The sequence below is a fragment of the Electrona antarctica genome (assembly GCF_951216825.1).
Source record: "Electrona antarctica genome assembly, chromosome: 8".
In the NCBI taxonomy this organism is placed as follows: Eukaryota; Metazoa; Chordata; class Actinopteri; order Myctophiformes; family Myctophidae; genus Electrona; species Electrona antarctica.
Genome location: NC_136789.1, coordinates 39,079,446 through 39,102,333, shown reverse-complemented (window position 1 = coordinate 39,102,333; position 22,888 = coordinate 39,079,446). Strand labels below are relative to the sequence as shown.

The window sequence follows — 22,888 nt, the reverse complement described above, 5'->3', positions numbered from 1 at the left end:
GGCGGCCTCGAATCTGTCTGCCGAGCGAGCTGGAGTCTAAAAGAGTTGTGTTAAAGCAGCGGCACAGCTTGCACACATTAGCGTTCGATATGTCGGAGTTGCGCTCCAATCGCTGCTGCTCTTTGTACCCCCAAACCGCAGCTCATGCTTCAGCTCTCCTAAATCCCCCATCAATGTCTGTCTGGGTGAGTAAAGGGAGTTTGATAGGTGGATGGGAACGATCGGAAATGTGAATTGGCTCTCGATTGCTCTCGGGAGGGCAGCCCGGCGCCCGCCGCGCGGAGCCGTGTGAAGTACGTCAGGATTTCGCTGTTTGACATGTACGATTACAACCTGCTGGGTGCTCCTCCAGCCAAAATAAAGAAACGTGCGTGTGTGTGTGTGTGTGTGTGTGTGTGTGTGTGTGTGTGTGTGTGCGCGTGTGCGTGTGTGTGTGTGCGTGTGCGTGTGCGTGCGTATGTGTGTATATACAGTATGTACACTTTATGTTGTGGTTTGCTCTGGGGGCCTTTCACTTAGGAATACCTCCTTAAGATTTATCTCGCCCATCTGGTCCGCCGTGCGTCGCGAGGAACGACCGGCGCGCTTGATTTACAGACGCAGGAGTTTTACTCCGTTTCGACGTAGGTTTTCCATTACGAGGTGGTGATTTATCGTGACGATGGAGATCTGTACCCGGAGATATAGCCACGGCCGGGGGTTCTGAAACGGAAGCCCCGAAATAGTATCGACATGTGTTCTGCAGGCACACATGTTCCTGTGATCTAGTATTGACTTTGTGAACAAGGCTCTTGAGTGCCGGAGACAAGCGAGCCAAGACTCCCCTGATGAGGACAGTCCTTGAGCTATATATTCAGTCTGACATCTATAGGGGGGGTGACAGGCTTTTTTGGACAGCAGTAAAAATAACTGCAGGTTTGCGTTGTGAGGACGACATTGTCGTAGGTCATTCTCTGGCAGCATTGCAGTGAAGTGGAAAATTGTATATAAAGCTCGAAGATTTAAGTTCAGAATGTCGATCATAAACTTGTTTCTGAGCAGCTCCGGGTTATGTCCACAGACTCCACAAACAAATAGAGGAAGTAAATCATATTCACTTTCTTTTGCTTGTTCTTCTTCAAAGGCGTACTTGTTTTAGTTAGTTTTGTCATTGTTCTCACTCGGCACTGTGGAAGGAAACAGTTGAGGTGTTGACATTGCAGCTCATTATTATTATTTTTTTTGGATGTTCCACGAGCACTTGGCTAGTGTGCAGCTACAGTAGCAGCACCAGATGCTTTTAAATGTGAAACATTAACATATGGTAAATCTTCAGTCTGTAGTTGAAGAGAGTAACTCCGCTCCACAGTGTGGAGTGCCCCAGTGAAGAAAAGCGACCTCGAGCTCAACATGTCGGGCTAACCGACACGTCAGTGTAGAGCTTCCGTCATTAAAGTGGCACACAGTATGCCATCTTCGTGACATTACAGCACGAGACAAACAATAGAGAAGCGAGACACGCCATATTCCACTTGACTTCCTGTATCCGTGTGATGTAGGTGGCCGTCTCCTTAGGAGACCAGAAGTAGCTGGTTGGTCTATTCATTCCAATGGGAGAAGTGAACACAGATTATGAGGGAGAAGGAAGGGACATCTGCACACTTATTATGAAGGAACATCTGCACACTTATTATGAAGGAACATCTGCACACTTATTATGAAGGAACATCTACACACTTATTATGAAGGAACATCTGCACACTTCATCAGGCACATTGTTGCCCGATGAAGACCTAACGGTCGAAACGTTGCAGCTTCTTGCCGATGAAATAAAGTAAGTCCACAGCGCTCTGAAAACAAGTGTGCGGATGTTCCTTCCTTCTCCTTGATGTTTGCCGTGATGCCTTGGCGTCCAGCACCTGGCCTAAATACAGGCAAAAGATTAAAGACGTGCACACGATCCCTCTCTGTGAACACTGATCATGACCCATTATTTTAGGCCCATGCTCACTGAACTGAACGCTTCCAGGGGCCACACAATCTTCCCAACGTTCTGACACCAAGAAAATCAACGTTGTTATCGACCTTCCTCTGTCCCGGCAGCAACACACTCTCGGAATATCCAGCAACAGTAATCATAGAATGAAACATCTTTGTTACAGCCCATAAGTGGTGTTTTCTATCCCCCCGTCAGTTTGCATATACCACCCTCCATCTATCTGGTCCAAGGTCTACTTATCTCTGATGTGTCGCCACTTGTTTTCCAACAGAGAACCCAGGCCAGAACCTAAGCAGGGTGTTTCAAGAGGTTCCGAAGAGAAAACCCCACTCTGAAGGCTCCTCGAGGCCAGGTCTGTTCTTTGCCTTCCCTATCGTGATTGACGCCTATAGCCACTTAAACCCCTCTAGACTTACTAAACTGTACCTGGGTTGGCTCCGTACCTGGACCGCTGTTTTCCGTCCACACCAACTCTCTTCGCCCCAAAACTTGCCGATCTACAAGCACACAACGCGTTGTAAACGCGCCACGTTGTGTGCTTGTAGTTCGGCTATTTTTTTGCTAATGTTCCCACCAGCATACAGATGCTGGGGTTCAAGTGGCTAGTCAGTGTTTTATTTGTATTTCCTGTTAGCCATATAGCTTGAGAATTCTGGCCTGGGAGTCTTGTTAGAAGCGGTTTAACTTAAAGTGGCAGTGTAAAGAGGCTTATTTTTTCATTCATTTTGTTAAATCTAGGAATATCTTTTAATGACCGAGTTATTTGTTGTTCAAAAGGTATGTCGGGCGCACAGTGAACACTCGAGTCAAAACAATGATTAGGCGTCTCTGTAATGAGGGGTTATTTGGAATCGACAGACAGCGTTTTACTTGCCGTTTTGTCAAAACAAGACCAAAGCGGGTCAGCAGGCAGCAGGTCTCCCTGTGTGACGTCAGGGAGAAACCTCACATGTGTAATTTAACCTTTAAAAGTGGCTTTACCCGCCCCTTAACGATGCACTTTGGCTTTAAACGCCTGGCTAGTAGTCGGCGTGGTACACGTCCGTTGTCATGCCAAGCAGCCCAAGTCAAATCCAGAGTGTTGCATTTACCCGTAAGGGTCCATTTGGTTGCATTTGTACATCCTCAGAGTCACGTGTCCATTTGGTTCCATCTGTAGATTGTCAGAGTTACGCGTCCATTTGGTTACATCTGTAGATTGAGTTACAAATGTGTAAAGTAACACTTACTTGAGCATTTATTTTTTTGTAGAGACCGTCTTGAAAAGCTAAAAAAAGACAATTGTTATCTTTTGCTGAGAGGCATGGGGTCTGAGAAGCAGAATTGCTGGGGGAATACCGTGATGCCAACTATAGATATTTGACTCAAGCTGTTCACATGCACTGTGTTTGATGATGGCAGCTCAACAAGCTTTGTGTGGCTTCACGTCCCTGGGGAAAGACACTCTGGCTCCGCTGTGCGACGCTAGATATGCAGTTATGTCATATTTCTTTTGGCCTTAACGACCGGGCGCGTCATAGCATCTGGAGTGTGTGTGTGTGTGTGTGTGTGTGTGTGTGTGTGTGTGTGCGTGTGCGTGTGTGGGTGTGTCTGTGTGAGGTCAAACTCCATGCTGGTACCAGCGGTATAGCCAGCCTTTCCCGTCGCAGAGGCACATGCAGCAAAAAAGAAAAACCCGGGGTCTGAAAAGTGTAGAAACTGGACCATTTCGGGTCCCATCAGAGTTAAACGAATACTCCTTGTTCGTTCCCACTGCGTGGCTGTCATTGCCCTTGGCAGGGTCATCCCTGTTTCAGCCCGCAAATTACTTCCACTTCCTACCCAGCTGCTAACCCCCCCCCCCCCCCCCCCCCCCACTACACACACACACACACACACACACACACACATGAACAAGCGTGACCTTGCCCAGGAGCCCTGACCAGTGGCTCTAAGGCCAAGGCGAGGGCCAGGCGGTGGAATTGGTCCCCCCCGATTTCTTTTTCTTTGTAGAACCTCTTAATATTTACTCCCCCGCCACTGAAGCTCCAGCCAAGACCCGACCCGCCTTCTCCTTTCTCCGTGGAGTCCGTCCAGACATTCTGCTTCTCTCAGACGGAGACAGTAATTAAGTACATTTACTCAAGTACTGCACTTATGGTATAAGCACAGTTTTGTCTGTGCTTTTACGATCTGTACTTCTTCTCCGCTACAGTATACATCTCAGAGGCAAACATTCTGTACTTCTGTCTCCGCTATACAATCATTTTGACCGCTTTAGTTACACGTTAGTTTGTACATTTTTAACTAGTTTTTCCTAATACAATTGTTTTTACTTCTGTTCTGAAAAGCGACTTTGGGTACCTAGAAAAGCGCTATATAAATCGTATGTATTATTATTACTATTATTTCGATTATTATGGTAACGAATCAAGCACTATTGTATTATTTGTCCAATCACAAATAGCTTATCTACAGGCTCTACAATGCATCACATTGCAGTGAGCTTGAATATCTGCTATTTTCTAAAGCCTTTGACACATTTTGAAACACACTTTTGCCACTTTAAGTATGCTGATTCTTTTGTACTTTTTTTTACTCCAGTCACATTTTGAATACAAGCCTTTTTACTCGTACAACAGAGTATTTCTAAAATGTGGTATTGGCAAAAAACCGGGAGTACCACTGGGAGCGCATCCAAGGGTTCTGGTTCTCATTGTAAGCGGAGGCAGACAGACACAGCAGGCCCCCACTCCACTCCCACTCCGCCCCCACTCCGCTCTCTGGTTTCTGACTTCATGAGGAACATGTGCAACAGTAGCTGCGGCCTCGTGTGTTTTAACAGGATTGAGCTGCGTTGTAAAACCAGAACTCTGGGGAGCAGCCGCCCGCCACGATGTGTGTGTGTGTGTGTGTGTGTGTGTGTGTGTGTGTGTGTGTGTGTGTGTGTGTGTGTGTGTGTGTGTGTGTGTGTGTGTGTGTGTGTGTGTGTGTGTGTGTGTGTGTGTGTGTGTGTGTGTGTGTGTGTGTGTGTGTGTGTGTGTGTGTGTGTGTGTGTGTGCGCGCGCGTGCGCCCGTGTGCGTGCGTGCCTGCATCCGTACGTGTGGGGCAGGGAGTATTGTTTCTTTTTTTTCCTGGCCAGGGCTCACTGAAGGACACTTTCGTACTGCGTTGGGTTTCTCAAAGTGGGTGCCCGCCCTAGCACCCTAGGGAGCCCTAGCACCCTAGGGTGCCGTCATGACGCCAGTCCAGGGGTGCCACGGAATTCTTTTGATAATGTTGATAACATTTTTAATTCATCAATATCATTTTTAGACACTTTTAGATACTCTGTAAAACGGATCAGAGATGCAATGTACTCGGCGAATGTCCACTCCCCCCTCCCCCCCACGAATAGGGATGCTGGGGTTCAAGTGGCTAAAGGTCAATCATGAAGTTATTTCCAGTCCGTCCTAATGGAAACGGACATGATGTACTGTATCTCAGCGGGAGAGATCTACATATTTGTTTAGCGTACTGTGACATAAATGTACTGTATAAAGAAACAATGTAATACAGGGGTGCCGTGGAAGAAAAAGAGCACCAGTACCAATGAGTACCAAAAGTGTCGCTGTTGTGCCAGAAACAGAGAGAGAGAGATAGTGCTGCACTGTTGCCTGCTAATGAGAGCGAGAGAGAGAGAGAGGAGGGGGGGGGGGGGGGGGGGGGGGGGGTGTTTGCACCACTCAGTTCACACGGGTGTGATTTTTCTTTACCATTTAAACCTTATACTTAGTTGACCGAGTCACCCAGAGCTGTTTATTTGGGCCGCTAGTTTTTCCCCTCGACATCAAATATCATAGGCGGAGATAACTCATTTACAAGCTCACAGCTACAAGCTCTACATTAAGCTGCGAGCTTGTATTGTAGAGTTGCTATTTTCATCCAATGTTCATCACAGAATGAATAGGGACAATGTGATCAATTATCTCAAACGTTCTATTCATTGACTCCCTTGTGTTTTTATTTCATATTATAATACGTGTATTTCTCTTTCTTATGGCCCTCGCAGGTAACATTACTACCAGGATCCGCACTCCAGAGACTGGTTCAGACGAAGCCATCAAGTCCATTCTGGAACAAGCCAAGAGGGAGCTGCAGGTTCAGAAAGCAGGTGAGTGGACACCTTGTACCATGTACATACCAGCTGTGTTGCAGTGGCGTGCACAGACATTTAGAGGGGCAGGTGCTCAAGTGAAAAAAGGGCAGCGCGTGGAACCGGCCGGTTGCCTTAATAGTGTGAGATTTATAGATTTTGGGGCCTAAATAATATATTAGAAGCTTTTTTTTATCAAGAATTGATCAATGTCACCATGGTCCACATACATACACACTGTACAAAAAAAGGAAAACAAATGTTGTTGTTTTTTTTTTTTTTACATGTAACTACGTTTTAGAGGTTTTTGATTTTATTTACGGTATTTTAGATTTTTTTAAAGAAATCAATGCTTTTGAACACCCTTTGAGAAACCCTAGTCTACCCAACAGACAAATGTGTCTGTTGGTTAAAAACATATTGAACCAATGCGTATTAAAATGCGCCTCGGAAAAAGTCTTCATTTCTAACTGCAATGAGGGCAATCTCTGTCGCTGCACTAGTGTCTCCCAAAGGTTGGCCTGTTCAGCAAGGAGTGACACTAGGAGGAATAGCGCTATTTTTGTTTCCGTACTAGGCGAGACTTTAGGGAGCGCTTGGTTTCCGTGAAACTGAAACAAAGTGAAATTGGGTGGATGTTTACACCCTCCCACATAACTAACTACGGGTGCATCATAGCGCACTGAGCGCACTGTGCAACACAAACCGATGCGTGAGTGCGCTCCCGGGGCCGGCGCGCAAATCCCAATACACCCTATAAGCAGTGGCGGGGACTACACATGAGGGGAAATTGGCATAATTACTAAATTGGGAGAAAAAGGGTGGGAAAAAACATTGAAACGAAAATAAAATGCTCTTTGAGCATTCAAACTGTATTTCTGTCTGTAGAGCAATGCAGTGCAGACTATTTTGCGTGGCGGTCTTTAAAGTTGAGCTCAAAGCTGTATTGAAGCTGTTCAAACATTCATTTTGGCATGTCCTCCCAGGCCAGTGTGACTCCAACACGCTTCCTGGGAGAAGCCTATTTCTGTACCTGATGTGATGAACCAAGGCATCTGTTCTCAATTTGATGTTCATACTTCCAAGAGCTCCCAGCAGATGTCTTCATTATTTATTTTCTGCTTCAAGAAGTTGCGACTCTTTCACTGCAGTTAAAAAGAGTTTTTGGGGGGGCACGGCACGGCACGGCACGCGGCCTCTGCACAGCCACAGTAATCTGCCTATAGATTGACCCCTGTAGACCCTTGTAACTCTAAAGGGCCTTTCAAACGGACACGTTGTTGTCGCCTGGATCAACGACAGGTCTGCTCCAGGTCTGCTCAAGAGGGGCGCAACAACGCAAGCGTAAAAAAACAAAAAAACAAAAACAGAATCCAGGTCTGGCGAGTCGCGGGCGTGTGTGCGAAACGAGCATTGTGCCGACCTCCCATTGTTCCGAAAAATGCAGGTTGGCCAACCTTAATGCATGTTGGCCAACCTTAATGCATGTTGGCCAACCTTAATGCATGTTGGCCAACCTTAATGCATGTTTTAATGCATGTTGGCCAACCTTAATGCATGTTGGCCAACCTTAATGCATGTTGGCCAACCTTAATGTATGTTGGCCAACCTTAATGCATGTTGGCCAACCTTAATGCATGTTGGCCAACCTTAATGCATGTTGGCCAACCTTAATGCATGTTGGCCAACCTTAATGTATGTTGGCCAACCTTAATGCATGTTGGCCAACCTTAATGCATGTTGGCCAACCTTAATGCATGTTGGCCAACCGTAATGCATGTTGGCCAACCGTAATGCATGTTGGCCAACCTTAATGCATGTTGGCCAACCTTAATGCATGTTCGCCAACCTTAATGCATGTACGCCAACCTTAATGCATGTTGGCCAACCTTAATGCATGTTGGCCAACCTTAATGTATGTTGGCCAACCTTAATGCATGTTGGCCAACCTTAATGTATGTTGGCCAACCTTAATGTATGTTGGCCAACCTTAATGCATGTTGGCCAACCTTAATGTATGTTGGCCAACCTTAATGCATGTTGGCCAACCTTAATGCATGTGGGCCAACCTTAATGCATGTTGGCCAACCTTAATGCATGTTGGCCAACCTTAATGCATGTTGGCCAACCTTAATGCATGTTCGCCAACCTTAATGCATGTTGGCCAACCATAAATCATGTTCGCCAACCTTAATGCATGTTCGCCAACCTTAATGCATGTTCGCCAACCTTAATGCATGTTCGCCAACCTTAATGCATGTTCGCCAACCTTAATGCATGTTCGCCAACCTTAATGCATGTTGGCCAACCTTATTAATGCATGTTGGCCAACCTTAATGCATGTTGGCCAACATGCATTAAGGTTGGCGAACATGCATTAAGCATGTTGGCCAACCTTAATGCATGTTGGCCAACCTTAATGCATGTTCGCCAACCTTAATGCATGTTGGCCAACCATAAATCATGTTCGCCAACCTTAATGCATGTTCGCCAACCGGCAGCGCATGTTCGCCAACCTTAATGCATGTTCGGATTAACGGGACTTCGGATCTATGGGCAGACACCACCGCGCCCACGTAAATATGCTTGCGTTGTCGCCCCTCGACTTCTCTGCGCGTACAGAAAAAAAACGCAGGTTCAGGAAAATGAACTATAGGCGCGTTAAATCACTGCCCGTTTCAAAAGACCTTAAGAGCTCTAAAGCCCAAACCACACCAAAGGGTCGGGTTGCGACAAAAAGGTTTTTAACTCTTTGAGCGTTTCAAGGATTTCTATATAGTAGGTAGACTTCTCTATGGCCAGAATGGCGTTTTTGAATGATTTATTGAAAATTCTCTGTTGTGAATGTGTGACAACGAAAGACCTTCAGAGAAAGCTTGACTTGTCTGCTTCCAGGAAAAAAATTAACTGAGTTGATAAAATGTTTTCTGTTTCTAGAACACCAAAAAAAGTTATGACCAGTTGAAGTTTTATTTTCTAAAGAACTTTTTTTCTGCTGGGCGTACACACCCATGCCATATCTCATTTTAAAGGGTGAGTTGTCTAGTTCAATTAAAATGAAATAAAAAGTTTCTCACATGTACCACAGTAGATATTTTGCCATCTATAAATAGCATGGTCAGTCAGGACCAATCTGACCTATCCAGCTAAAAGTCCCCATAGCTCTGCATTGGAACGTGATAGAAACTCGAATTCTTTTTTGGGTAAATGTAGACATTCTAACGCACATTTTGATATATACCATGTTTACATAGACTTACCAGTACCTTGTCTATTCATGCATGTATCTCAAAAACCTGTTATGAAGAAACACAGTTTTGATAAAAAACACATCCAAGGACATTGTTTTGATATGACTTGGTGCCCATGATATGTATCAAAATATAGACTTGAATGTATACTGTATTATAAAAAAGAAATTGAGTTATTACCATCTACCGTTACAGAGTAAATCACAGTTGAAACTTGCTTAGTCATATACAATAAACCTCACAATAGTGAACAAAATAGTCATGACAGGTCTAACTCATTGTAAAAGCGTCTTTTATTTTTTACGACTACTAACATAATAAAATGATAAATATTACAGAAAATAAATAGGCCTACATACAAAACAGTTACTCCTCCCCTAGCTCTGATCCATAGCTCTAAATGCGCATTTAGAGCTATGGATCAGAGCTACTCCTCCCAAATGTCCCCAAACCCAGTCCTTGACGGTGTGTGTGTGTGTGAGTTAACCTGACTCCGCCATATGGGGCAGCAGAGTGTACACTGTGTTCCCCCCTCCTGCTCCCATCTGGGAACTCTCAGGCAGACTTGATGCCCGGCCACAAAACGGCCTGGCCAATCAGCAGCAGCTTCTAGCAACTTCTAGCAGCAGCTTCTAGCTTCTACTAGCTGCTGCTGATTGGCCAGGCCGTTTTGTGAGCAACTTCGCTTCTAGCTGCTGCTGATTGGCCAGGCCGTTTTGTGGCCGGGCATCAAGTCTGCCTGAGAGTTCCCAGATGGGAGCAGGAGGGGGGAACCCAGTGTACTCTCTGCTGCCCCATCTGGCGGAGTCAGGTTATGTGTGAGTAGGCTAAATAAAAAAAACACCCAAAAACTGCCCCCCCTGAAATGAATGAATGAATGAATCCGGTTCAGTGTCGGAGAACGCCATCGCAGTCTTGACTCTTCATCCTCCTCCTCCTCCTCCTCATCTGATGCCAGTTCTAAATATATAAAAAGAAATAAACATTTTAGCTGTAGTCAGTGCACGCTACTATTACATGGCGTTTTACCCGGCTGCTGGCGATCAATGATTTTATTGTGCAGTGTCTTTGTGGGCCGAGTCGTGGCATGACAAATACAAATAGATGCTTGTATAAGTAGTATCACGATAAAATAATATGGCAACGTTAGAATGAAACACCAATGAGTGATCGGTGGTAATGTAGCTAGCTGCCCAGGGTATATCCAGCACCATTGCGTCGCAATCATCCAGCAACATTGGTACTGGCTATTGCCCGGGCTTGTGGCCCGGCCAATAGCCAGTACCATTTGTGCAGTGTTTGTTAGCAACTACTACTAGCCAACAGCCAGTGGAATGTGGTGACGTGATGGTGCTGGATATACGCTGGGCAGCTACATTACACGCGATCACTCATTGGTGGTGTCATTCTAACGTCGCCATATTATTTTATCGTGATACTAATTATACAAACATCTATTTGTATGCCACGATGCCACGATTCGGCCCACAAAGACACAGTACAATACATTCATTTGATCAGATGTTTTTGTTAGCTACGTCGATCACCTATAGTACCGACCCTTGTTATATATTCTCCGACTATGCATGTCACGATGACTAAACCAGTTAGATCTATCCATATATGGTTCTACCACATCTATCTGATATCAGCACTAGGTCGGCTCGGGCCAAATATAGGGATCGTCTTACTAGACATGTCATATTAGGGCATTTTCGAATACAATAAAATTACCTTTTAGCGAAGGCATCAGCCTTGGTGGTAACTCCGGTGGGGAGAAGAAAAAACATTCCACACGTGTAATCCGCGAGGGTGGATGTTGCAGCCCGGCCAACGGTCTGGGACTGGAGAATGCCACTGGACACGGATGGATCATTTTTCAGATTGTTTTTTTTGCAGCGACTGCAAACCTGGCTGAAAAACTCTTCCTCCAGTGCCCACCTCGGAGGAGTCAAACAAACCCCCCTGTTCACTGGGGGCTGGGCGTCAGTTTCCAATAGGAAAGCATACACGTGTGTCACGTGACACGGGAATTCTGGGAAATGTAGTTGATATTTATGCTCAATACTATATACAGAGGTGCGGACCGAATTAATATATTGGTATTAATAAAAAAAGAGAACTACGGAAAATCACGTACAGGGCAGAAAAGACTAATGCAAAACTCCACGTGTTTTCCAGTAGTAATCTGTCTAAGGGTTAAGGTAGACCACAACAATGCAACTCATTGCAACTGAATGAGTTGCAATGTTGTGGTTTACCTTAAAAAACGGTTTTGTCCCAACCCGACCCTTTGGTGTGGTTTGGGCTTAAGACTTAAGAGTGATAGGCCTTACGACCGGGGTCCATTTGGTTCCATTTGTACACTCTTAGAATTACATATATTTTTTACATAACTCCAACCAGAGCGCATTGGAACTCCCACTGTGCGTGCTGGGTCATAAATGGGTACTCTCTCCTATGATTTGCTGAAATACTTACTACTACTACTAATATGGGGAGACCTGCTGTGACTGAACAGACACTCTATACTAGTGAATATAGCGCTTTAACATTTTTAACAAAATACATTTTGTTTTAAACCAAAGATATCACTTACCCTACCTTTAACTGTGTCTGTGCGTTTAACAAACAGCGTTTGAATACGCCAACAATGAAACGAGACTTGACGAGACACACTCTCTCTCTCTCTCTCTCTCTCTCTCTCTCTCTCTCTCCCCCTCTCTCTCTCAGTGGACTCGTCCCACTCGGTGTCCAGCGGCCTCAGCAGCATGATGGGCCAGTCGAGCTCAGACGACAACATCCAGTCCATCCTGGACCAGGCCCGCAGACAGATGGAGGCGCAGCACGCTGCTCTGGAGCCCCTCCTCAAGGGCTCCTCCTCCTCCTCCATGGGCAACCAAGACCTCTCCCTGCTCCCGCCTAAGCTGCTGGGTAAACGAGCTGCTTCTCCACTTTTCAACCCATCTTATTGGTCCTCATTAATGTTAATGATAAAATGGCACAATTTATTTTTCTCCTCGGTCTGTGTCTCATAGGAGGGCTGTGGGCAGTTCAGAAACCCTTTCTTCCAGTGACATCATCGTTAGGCAGATTTATTTTTTAAACAAAATATATTTTAAATATTTAGATTTGGTATTATCACGAGAACGATGGCTTCCATTATCTCATTGTAACTTTTCAGGAATTGAAAGCCTGTAGCTTCTATTAGCTTGGATTCCCCATCGATGATGTCACTGGTGGACGGGATTCTGAACTGCCCACAGAGTAGAAAGAAAGACACAGAGTAGAAAGAAATTGTGCTATTTTATCATGAACATGATAAATAACAGCTTATAGATCGTCTATAGACATTCACTATTGTCTTTTACTTTCATTGCACACAATGCAAATTATTATCAATTACAAATTCATTACTTCATTTATTGAGGGGCGCTAGCCCTCCTATATACAGCGTTTATCCCCACACGACTCAATATTTGCCATTGACAATGAAAGGAGAAATTAGGTCAAATGTCGTAAATTTAACCAACCAATCACATAAATTCAGTTGTTCTTGAGATGATGTATGATGGTGTATAATGATAAAATCACACGGGTGTGATTTTGTTTTAATTAGTCGATTAAATGTTTTAGTTTGATGAAGTGGTTGCACCCCTTTGCCTGCTAGGTTCCCCCGTGGTCACCCTGTCCCCGTCGCCCTACTCCCCGCTGGCGCTGTCCCTGAAGAAGGCCTCGGGGCTCGGTGGTGGTGGCGCCGCCGCCTCCTCCCCGTCTCCCTCCTCCATACTGGACTTCAGCTCCGGCCTGGTGAAGAAGGAGGCCGGAGGGGAGGCGGCCGTAGGGGAGGCGGGAGGAGGAGGGATGCTATTGGACGGCGGCAAGCAGGGGCGGAGCTCATGGAGGGACCAGTGGTGGAGCGGCATGCACCCCGGGGGCTGGGCGCTCGGCGGGAGCGAATTTGACGCTCGCAACAACCAGGACGACTGCAAGGAGGTACAGTACACGGGGAAGAACACGGGTCGAGGTTGATGCCGTTATTACCGCATTAGCCTCGGAAACCCAGACGTTTTATTTCCAGAGAGAAAGAAAAGTCTGGGACCGAGGCTACTTCAATTCGGCATACAGTAGCACTCACTCTGCTGATTTCTGACCGTCTGCACCTTTGTTAAATTGACGCACACACGTACACAAACACTCCTCTCTCTGTCGCTCTAATTAATTAGTCTCATGTCCTGCAGCTGCGCCTAGTTTCTCCCGGCTATGCCATAGAAAGCATAGGTCAGTTCCAGCCTACTACCGTATTGACCCCCTTCATTCATGCACTGCAGTGATTCTCAAAAATGTTTTAATTTCAACGCTCTGTGAGTCGCAGAGAGCATGAATACTCGACTCGTTTCTTCACCCAGTGTCAATTGTCTAATGTAATCATGGACGCTACACTCCCTCTGCCAACCTGGGGAGAGCAACGGACTGACCCCATGCTTCCTACAATACATGAGGAGTCCAAGTCGCTTCTTTTCACCTGACGCAGCGTGTGGAAGGAACACGTTATTCCGACCAGTTCCTTTCCCCTCCATCAGGCGCCCCGGCTGGCCATGGGGAGGTAGTTTAGAGACCAGGATTACTGCATGTTTTTGTAAGGGTACCTACCCTAGGGTTAACTTTAAAGCATAAATTGGCATTTAGGGGACCACAAATAGTTGTAACTCTGAGAGCGTACAGATGGAATAATCCAGATTCACTGTATCATTCCACGTACTGTACAGATACTGTAGATAAACACAAAACAATCAAAGCGTCCACATAACACGCACCTCTCTCCGTGTCTCCCGTCAGAAACCCCCCCGGCTGGGCGGTCCCTCGTCGTCCTCCTCCTCCATGGACTTCTGGAAGGACTGGCCGCGGGCCGACTCTCCGTACTCGCAGGCCGGCTCCGAGGCGCAGGGCCCCCCGAGCCGAGGCGACACCCCGCAGAGCAGCCCCTCGCCCCTGGGGCTGGTGGCCGGCCTGGGACCCCTGGGCCCCCTGCTCGTGTCCAGCTCGGCGGCGGCGGCGGCGGCGGCCAAGACCCCCCGGCCAGTGGTGGCGCCGCTGAAGCCCGAGCAGTACGAGTTCTACATGTACCAGGATGTGGACACCCAGGAGCTCACCCAGCAGGTCAAGGACAAGCTGGCCAAGAACGGCATCTGCCAGAGGATCTTTGGAGAGAAGGTGCGGTGGGAAAAGAAACCCAATATTACTGGACATGCTGCTATGTGCTTAACCCCCTTATGGCCCTTGACGTAATTGACGCGATGAATCAATAAATCCCTTATGGCCACTGACGTAATTGATGTAATCGTTTCATTTCCTGTAATCGGGGGCTTAATGTAGCAAAATGTAGCAACTTTTAGCTTGTTTGGCTAACGGCCGATCCGCGCGTGCACGCTCTCGCACGCACACGCGCGGTCTTTATGTGCATCGCTGCGTAAAATGTGATATTTTGGGCTTGATTAGAGCTTAATTTGACTTAGTTATTAAAATCAACGATGATCGCTTAGCATCCCGGACATCTGACAGTGCAGCACAGTCCAAAACTACTACCGGATGTTATTGTTTGTTAAACCGGAAGTGCTTTCGCCAGATTCACTCTATTTGGTCAAAATCGGCATAATGGGTATAATACTATAGGATTGCCGTGTCAGAATGAGATATAGTGTGTATATCATGGATTTTTCTATTGGCATTAAAATGACGAATTAAACATATGAATAGTGCAGGCAGAAGGCACAATCCACTGTTAATTAGGCTGGCCATAAGCCAGTTAAAGTTAAAGTTTTTTTGCAAAAAAAAAAAAGTTAATGACGTTTAGAAGATTTAGAACACTTTCCTGGGGGTCTTTGTGTGTGTAATATGTGGTTTTAGATATTTTAGATTTTAGCAGTGAGCCCAGTGTCTCTGATGTCATGGACACTGGGCTCACTTACTTCGGTGGAATATTATGGAATATTCTTTGCTCGCTTACCTCTAACATCAACATCTCTAACATAATCATCGCTGATGATCGCCCACGTTCATATTTGGAACGAGAGGCATGTTGAAGTCAGAAATGAAGAGCTTAGTATATCCATCTGATCAAAACCACGGAGAGCTCCCTAGATTAGCAGATACGAGGCATTCTTTCTGCAGCGGTAAACAGGGAAGTGAACGGCAGCACGTATGAACGAAGAACAAACAGTATGGTGGCCTTGGAGTCCAACTAAAAAAAAAGAAAATTCAGAATATTCTTCTCTCGTCTGATATCAATGCAAATGCGCTAGGACGTGTACACACTCCCATTGAATCCGCCGGTTGGATTACCTATGACGTTTCCAGACGTCGTACTGATGGAATGTGTTAACACATCCAGTGTCCAAGACGTGGTGCCAAAGTTTGTGTTTTCGCCATTGAGAATGCATTGGGCGTTTAAATTAAATAACTCAGAAACTATAAAACATTTCAAAGTAAAAAGTTCCAGCATGTGTCTCCACAGTCAGCTGAATTAAAGAAAAATGTATGGATTTTCTAGGTGAAAGTGATTTTCACCCACTTTTGCGTGGGCACACAAAGTGTTAATGTACTATGTGCAATGTTAATGTTGATGTACAGTCAAAGGTTATGCTAAAAGGATGACACAAAAGGGCCTCCTCCAGGGCTTGTTTCCATTGAGGTACATTGCACTCAGTTCATCAGTTCAATCAGAATACGTAAAAAAAAGCAGTAGCATCAAAAGGTAGGCTGTATATACAGAGAAAGACGGGGTGGGAGTCGCGGGCAGAATATGCTACTACCAAGATCTTCAAAGGTCTTTGTATTTTAAGGCCAGCCATTCTTTTCTGTTAGTTTTGGGTTTGGGTAGGGAGTCGAGATCTGTGTTTGGCAGGGTAAGATAGTACACTAAGGTTGGCAAGGAATATCACACTAATCCTGTTTTGAATGGGGGATATAAGTTGATACCTTCAAAAAAAAAAAGGGACATGTAACGTTCCAAGATTCAATAAGGTCAGACTACAGAAGTCCTTTTGTTCATCAGTCGATTTTGAGGCTAAATTTAGAACCTGGCCGAGGGCCAGTCGGACAATGAAGGACATCCCTGCCCTTGTCTTTGATGTCTTTATGTATGCAATTCAACTGTTCTTTTTTTTTTGTCATGTCAAGATGGAAACAATCTATTTCACCATGTACCGTTGAACAAAAACATTCCAGGCGAGAAACAGGCCAGGCGGTCGCTCTATATCGATTCATTTCACATTTAAACAATATTATATATTGCGGTTATAGAGGGGAGACCTTCTGAATGTGAACGTTGCATAGCAACCAGCTTGTTTGCGCAGGCAGTAGAAATTATCCTTGCAATGAAATTGTTATTTAGACGGTTTTAATAGGGATATGAAATGTTGCCATATTTGGTAACCGTTTTCTAAAAGCAATACGCCACGTTAGTTTGCCGTTAATCCACGGCCTCTTGGAGCTTATTGCTTTCAAGCTGCAATCCGGATCATATGTTTTTACTTTAGTATTCTTTTTAAATTTTGATAATGTAACATTAACTGGAACGCATCTGTGTTACATGAGCTTTTAACCATTATTTTTAAACTTTATCTGTTGAAAAATAGCAGATCTACAAGCTTGAAAAATCGTGAAAATGTGTGTAAATCTTTGAATATATTCTCTTTCAGAGCAAACGTTTTTAACCCATTTTGGGCGGGAACCCCTTTTGGTGTTAACATTATGTTATGCTTTAGCTATTGAAAACACATAGAAACATGGGTTTTTCAGAAAACTGTCAGGATGTAGAAGACATTTTTAGAATCTGATCTCAGGTCAAAATGGGTTGAGAACCACTGACATAGAAACATGTTTTTTTTCAGAAAACTGTGGTGTCTTGTAGAATCCGGCCTCAGTCCTAAAATGGGTTAAATAATTAATATTTTGATGTAGCATTTCCTCTCCTAACCTGGATTTGAACCCGCTCTCATGCCGCAAGTGCTTAGCCTGGCATGGCCAGACCACTATCACGCCGTAGATATTAGCCTGGCATGGCCAGACCAGGGGTTCGCAACCCGTGGGTCGCGACCCCTCGGGGGGTCGCCAAATTATTTTAGGGGGTCCCCAAATTATTTTCAAAAATAGCAGACCTACAAGCTCGTAGCGCGCCACTCGGTGGCGCGCTATGAGCTTGTAGATCTGCTTTTTTTCAATAGCTAAATTATATCAATGCTTAAAACACCAAAAGGGGTTCCCGCCCAAAATGGTTTAAGGTTATTGTAGCAGTCAATTTATATTGGGGGTCGGGAGGGGGCGGGGCGGGGGTCCCGAGACATTGCCAAAGCATTTCCGGGGGTCCCTGGCCAAAAACGTTGAGAACCCCTGCCGTAGATATTAGTCTGGGACATCGACGTGGAAGATTTATTTCCAAGGCGCGGTTGTTGCAAACAGATTCCAACATCACAGCAAAAACAAAAAAAGACTCACTTTGATTAGTGGGCTCTGATTGGTCACCCACAACTTTGGGGTGAGTGAAATGTAATTCAAACTGATCAGTGCCAGGCCATCTCCCCAGGGATCCCCCTCCCCCCCAACCCCCTGTGGCAGTTTTGTCTGTGTTGATTTTGTCGACTAATACTAAGACACAAAATGTTCGTCGACTACCTTTTTTCACTGACAAAAACTACATAAAAACGAAGCCATGGTGACTAAAACTATGACTAAATATACTGTCAATTTTGTCAACAAATAAAAACTAGACTAAAATGTTAGGAAGGGACTAGTGGACAAGAGATCCAGTGTAAGCAAAAGTCATTTTACACTTGGAAAATAGCAGATCTACAAGCTCACAACGTGTCACGCTGCGACGTGTTGTAAGCTTGTAGATCAGCTATTTTCAGCAAGTTTAAAATCAGACATTACGACGGCATCAAGGCCGACTAAATCACACACACACACGCACACGCACACGCACACGCACACGCACGCACGCACGCGCACGCACACACACACACACACAGAGGAATGTTGTCCCACTTTAGCATTGACCTAAACGAGGGTGTGTGTGTGTCATGGCTGTCCCACCAGGTGCTGGGTCTGTCCCAGGGCAGCGTCAGTGACATGCTGTCCAGACCCAAACCCTGGGCCAAGCTGACCCAGAAGGGACGAGAGCCCTTCATCCGCATGCAGCTGTGGCTCAACGGAGAGCTGGGACACAACGTCCTGCCACTGCAGGGACACACGCACGGTGAGCTGCGTTTACACACACACACACACGCACGGTGAGCTGCGTTTACACACACACGCACGCACGCACGCACGCACGCACGCACGCACGCACGCACGCACGCACGCACGCACGCACGCACACACACACACACACACACATGTTTGTGCGTGCGTGCGCGCACAAACATGCATATTCATGGATCTGGATATGTACAATGGAGCCAGATTTTGTGAGAGAAATACGCAGGTGTGTGAATACAGGCCCAAACGAAGCAACTTTAAACCTATACACGTCGCCTATTTGCTAATCTACAAGCTCACAGCCGGCTTGTTTTCAGATGGGGATCCGCGGACAATTATCCTACATATTAATCTGGCGATTCTTGACGTGAAAATGTTCGAGAACGACTGATTTGTACAATATTTTGGAAGCAATTAAGTCTAAATACTAAGAAACTACTCTTTTTGAAACGAGCCCAAAAAACGGCAACATGCAACGACCAGTATTTACAAGCAACTTTACAGAAAAACAAGGCCAGAGCCGTTTATAATAACGCTTAGTTTGCATTGTAAGCTTGTGTAGTTCGGCTATTCGCTTTTTTTTTTTTTAATTAAGAATTAAGTGAAAGAGAGTAACCCACGATTTTGCAACCCATTTTCTCACCCAGTGTCAATTATCTAATGTAATCCTGGACGCTACACTTCCTATGCCAACCTGGGGGGAGTGAAAGAGAGTAACTATTGAACCAATGGAAAGTATTAATTGGATCCATTTGGAACTTCCTGTAAAGTAACAGCTTCGGACATACAGGGTTTCCACCTGACAGCGGCGATATACAAGTGCACACACACACACACACACACACACACACACACGCACACACACACACACACACGCAAGCACGCACGCACGCACACACGTCACAAACGACCCGCTGGAGCCAATGCGACCGCAGACGAGTAAATTGGGCCAGCTAATTAGAGAAGGCTGTGCGCTTTGGTAGCGGCGAGGCCTAATGACAAAGCATGGTCACAGACACAGCACCGTGCATGCAGCACCCGTCCAGCGCCTCCCTCCCTCCTCCCTCCCTCCTCCCGACTAATGTTGTTTATGTGTTGTCCATTTTCTTTCTTTTTCCTTTGCTTTTCTGCTTCTTTTTTTTTAATCACAGATAAATAGAATTGTGGAGGCTAAATCTAATTTGCAGCTTTTGCCATCTCAGACCCCGGGCCCAGATTAAAGCTGTGATGTGATTTCTTTATTTATTTATTTTCGTTCCTTTCAAGTCCAGATAATGAGTTTTAAATGCAAAGCCTGACCTCCACCACAAGTTCCAGGAAGTAAAGCAGAACCAGATGATCAATTAGAGATGTTCCAAGTTTCTGTGCGGGAGCGACTCGGAGCAAAGCACAGCTGCAATGAACACCAGTACTGATTGAATGGACTCTGCAGTAGGGCTGCTATACACTTCATCTGACTGATCCATTTAATCCATTAGAAAACATATCATCGATTTTGAGGGTAGCTTGAACTGCCACTTTTGTCTTTCAATTACAAAATATTAATGGTGAAAGTAGCAGCTATATAAGCTATAAGCATTTTTGTTTTACTGTGCGATGCTGTTGCACGCCAAAGTATAACATCTTTAGTGGCTTTAGTGGTTAGTCACTATAGTCAGACTTCAGAAATCTATAAGAATTGTTTTTATTTCACGTCGATTTGTTGACTCATGCAGTTTCTGGATCCAGCTCCCCTCGTCCTACATGGCGAGCATGATGAGCAACGTGATCCGACAGTGGAATCTGTAGACAGACAGACAAACAAGCAGACAGACAGGCTGGCAGACAGGCGGACGGACGGGCAGACAGACGGGCAGACAGACAGACAGACAGGCGGGCAGGCAGGCGGGCAGGCAGGCAGGCAGGCAGGCAGGCAGGCAGGCAGGCAGGCAGGCAGGCAGGCAGGCAGGCAGGCAGGCAGGCAGGCAGGCAGGCAGACAGGCAGACAGACAGACAGACGTTTCAGGGACATTGCAGGTTTTGAAAACGGAGCAGAGAGGAGAGAGGGCCATGACAAAAGAGAGACGGGGGAGTGAGGCGAGGGGGGAATGGGGGGTACTGGTGGTCTCCCTTCCTCCTGGGGGTGGGGGTGGGTGGGGTTTATGGGGGTGGGGGCTCCCTCCCCGGGGGGGGTGGGGGGAGCGGGGGAGGGGGTGTTACTCCTAGAGATGTTGTGCTGAATTATGGCGTAGGAAACATTGATGTATGATAATTGGACGGTCATGTCGCTGGACGCCGTCGGGTGGAAACCTCGTATGTGCAAAAGCCGTTACTTTACGAGACATTTTAATAAGGAAAAAAAATGTGTAGATTGGCTGTTGTTGACACTCTTGTGCGACGCTGCAGTAGGAAATAAAATGAAAGTAAACATTACAAAGGAATGGAAAATTGGAGATACGAGGTCTACGAGGTCTATGCTCAGACACCGAGGATGTACAACCCCCCCCCACACACACACACTTCCCCAATCGCGACGGCGGCTAATTAATATGCAAATAATAGCGGTTGTTTGAATGATGAATGGGGTGGGCCCTGGACCCCTGGCAGCGCAGACAGGGGGGGGTCCAACGCTGTGATGGATTGTGTCCACTGCTTGTCCTACATTAAGTACCCCCCTCCCTCCCTCCCTCCCTTTCTCAATCATTTTTTTTTACTGCAAATTAGCCCAGACAATATGTAGATTAACACGTACTGTATCTCACAGGTATTGACATCACAGGCAATAAAAAGGGAATTAAAATAAGAAACGGGCAGCTTGGTAATATCGCCGTTGGAAAGCCTGCATGCCCCAAACTGTAGACAAAGGATATGCACTGGTGTGTGTACTGTACATGTACTGTACATGTACTGTACATGTACTGTACATGTATACTGGGACCCGTTTGTGGGTCGCAGACACATTTGTATTTGTCCTTTTATTGTTTTTTTTTGTTTCCTACATTTCGCTTTTCATTTGAATTAGTATTTATTTCAAATCATTACAAAAAATTGATTAGATTCGATTTTCATGAATAAAACAAAGATGCAATGATTTCATGAACAAATACATTAAAGTTCCATAAATTAGAAAACAAATGTTTTTGGCTTCGCGCCGCCTTGTGAGCTTGTAGATCTGCTATTTTCACTAGTTTGGGTCCCGCGGGCAAACGTCTAATCTCTCCTTTTGGGTCTCGACCTGAAAGGTTTGGGAGCCAGTGCTGTATTACTAGCGTACATGATGTGCACGTGCATACACATCTCTACTCAGCAGACGGGCATGTGCATAAACTGTCGGCCCAGCGGCTCGCGAGGTTATCTCAAAACAAGCATGCACGCGCATACACACACAGCACAGCCCTCTTATAGATGGCCTCCTTCAGAGACACACACACCTTTAAAACCTAAACAATGGAACGATATCATCATCATCATCATTTGATGATATCGCGGTCGAGATCTTGGATTTCACAATGCCACGCCAGACTTCCCGGTCCTTCATTGCCATACCCAGTTCCTGCTTACTGATGCATGTGTCCCTATAGCGATGACATCAGGGAACGACAGTTTTCTAGGATTCCAGAGAAGAAGGCAAGATATAACCTCATTGTCAGCTCTGTAGCTGACGATGAGGTTACAGCTCTCTGTTCTTCTGGATCGGACTAGGTTGCCGTATATTAGATTAGTCGATGGGTGGCTCTTCCAAGACAGATGGAACGATATATCGTATCAAACTGGTGACGATTTAAATCACGATCAAATCGCAATTTGAATCGTGATGCAAACAGAGGGCGCGTAAAAAACATGAAAAAAACAAAATTACAGGATCTTTGTATAAGAGATAAAAAAATAGAGGATAAGAGAAGATACCGTATAATATAAAATTAAAATTTTGAATTTTGAGTATTGTGATTCGAATCGTATTGTAAGTTCACTGAATCGATACATGCCTACTAAACAAGAATCTGTGACATTGTGCGTGCGTGCGTGCGTGGGCGCACGCGCCTGTGGGTGCACGTGCCTGTGTGCGATCGGTGTTTTTCAGCGTGGCGAGGAGTGAGTTTTCCGACGAGCAGTGGCGTTGCATCATCCATGTTAAATATGGGGCGTCCTCACCGGCCCTCGCTTAGAGGGGAGTCTAGTTAGCCTGAGCTATATGGAGTCCTCCCAGGGGGAGGGGCCAAGGTGAAGGCTAAACAGTGCACACACACACACACACACACACACACACACACACACACACACACACACACACACACACACAGACGCAC

The 22,888-nt window shown here is 45.7% G+C and overlaps 1 protein-coding gene across 3 annotated transcripts in view; it reads left to right on the top strand.

The window, feature by feature from the left end:
• The window catches only part of LOC306927857 (homeobox protein cut-like 1), a 151,565-nt gene that overhangs the window by 107,571 nt on the left and 21,106 nt on the right, over nt 1-22,888 (top strand). For all 3 annotated transcript variants that reach the window (XM_079507724.1, XM_079507725.1, XM_079507723.1), the window contains exons 16-20: nt 6,010-6,111; nt 12,078-12,278; nt 13,015-13,340; nt 14,184-14,558; nt 18,441-18,600. In XM_079507724.1, coding sequence (XP_079363850.1) covers nt 6,010-6,111; nt 12,078-12,278; nt 13,015-13,340; nt 14,184-14,558; nt 18,441-18,600 — 1,164 coding nt within the window. The remainder of the gene's footprint in view (nt 1-6,009; nt 6,112-12,077; nt 12,279-13,014; nt 13,341-14,183; nt 14,559-18,440; nt 18,601-22,888) is intronic.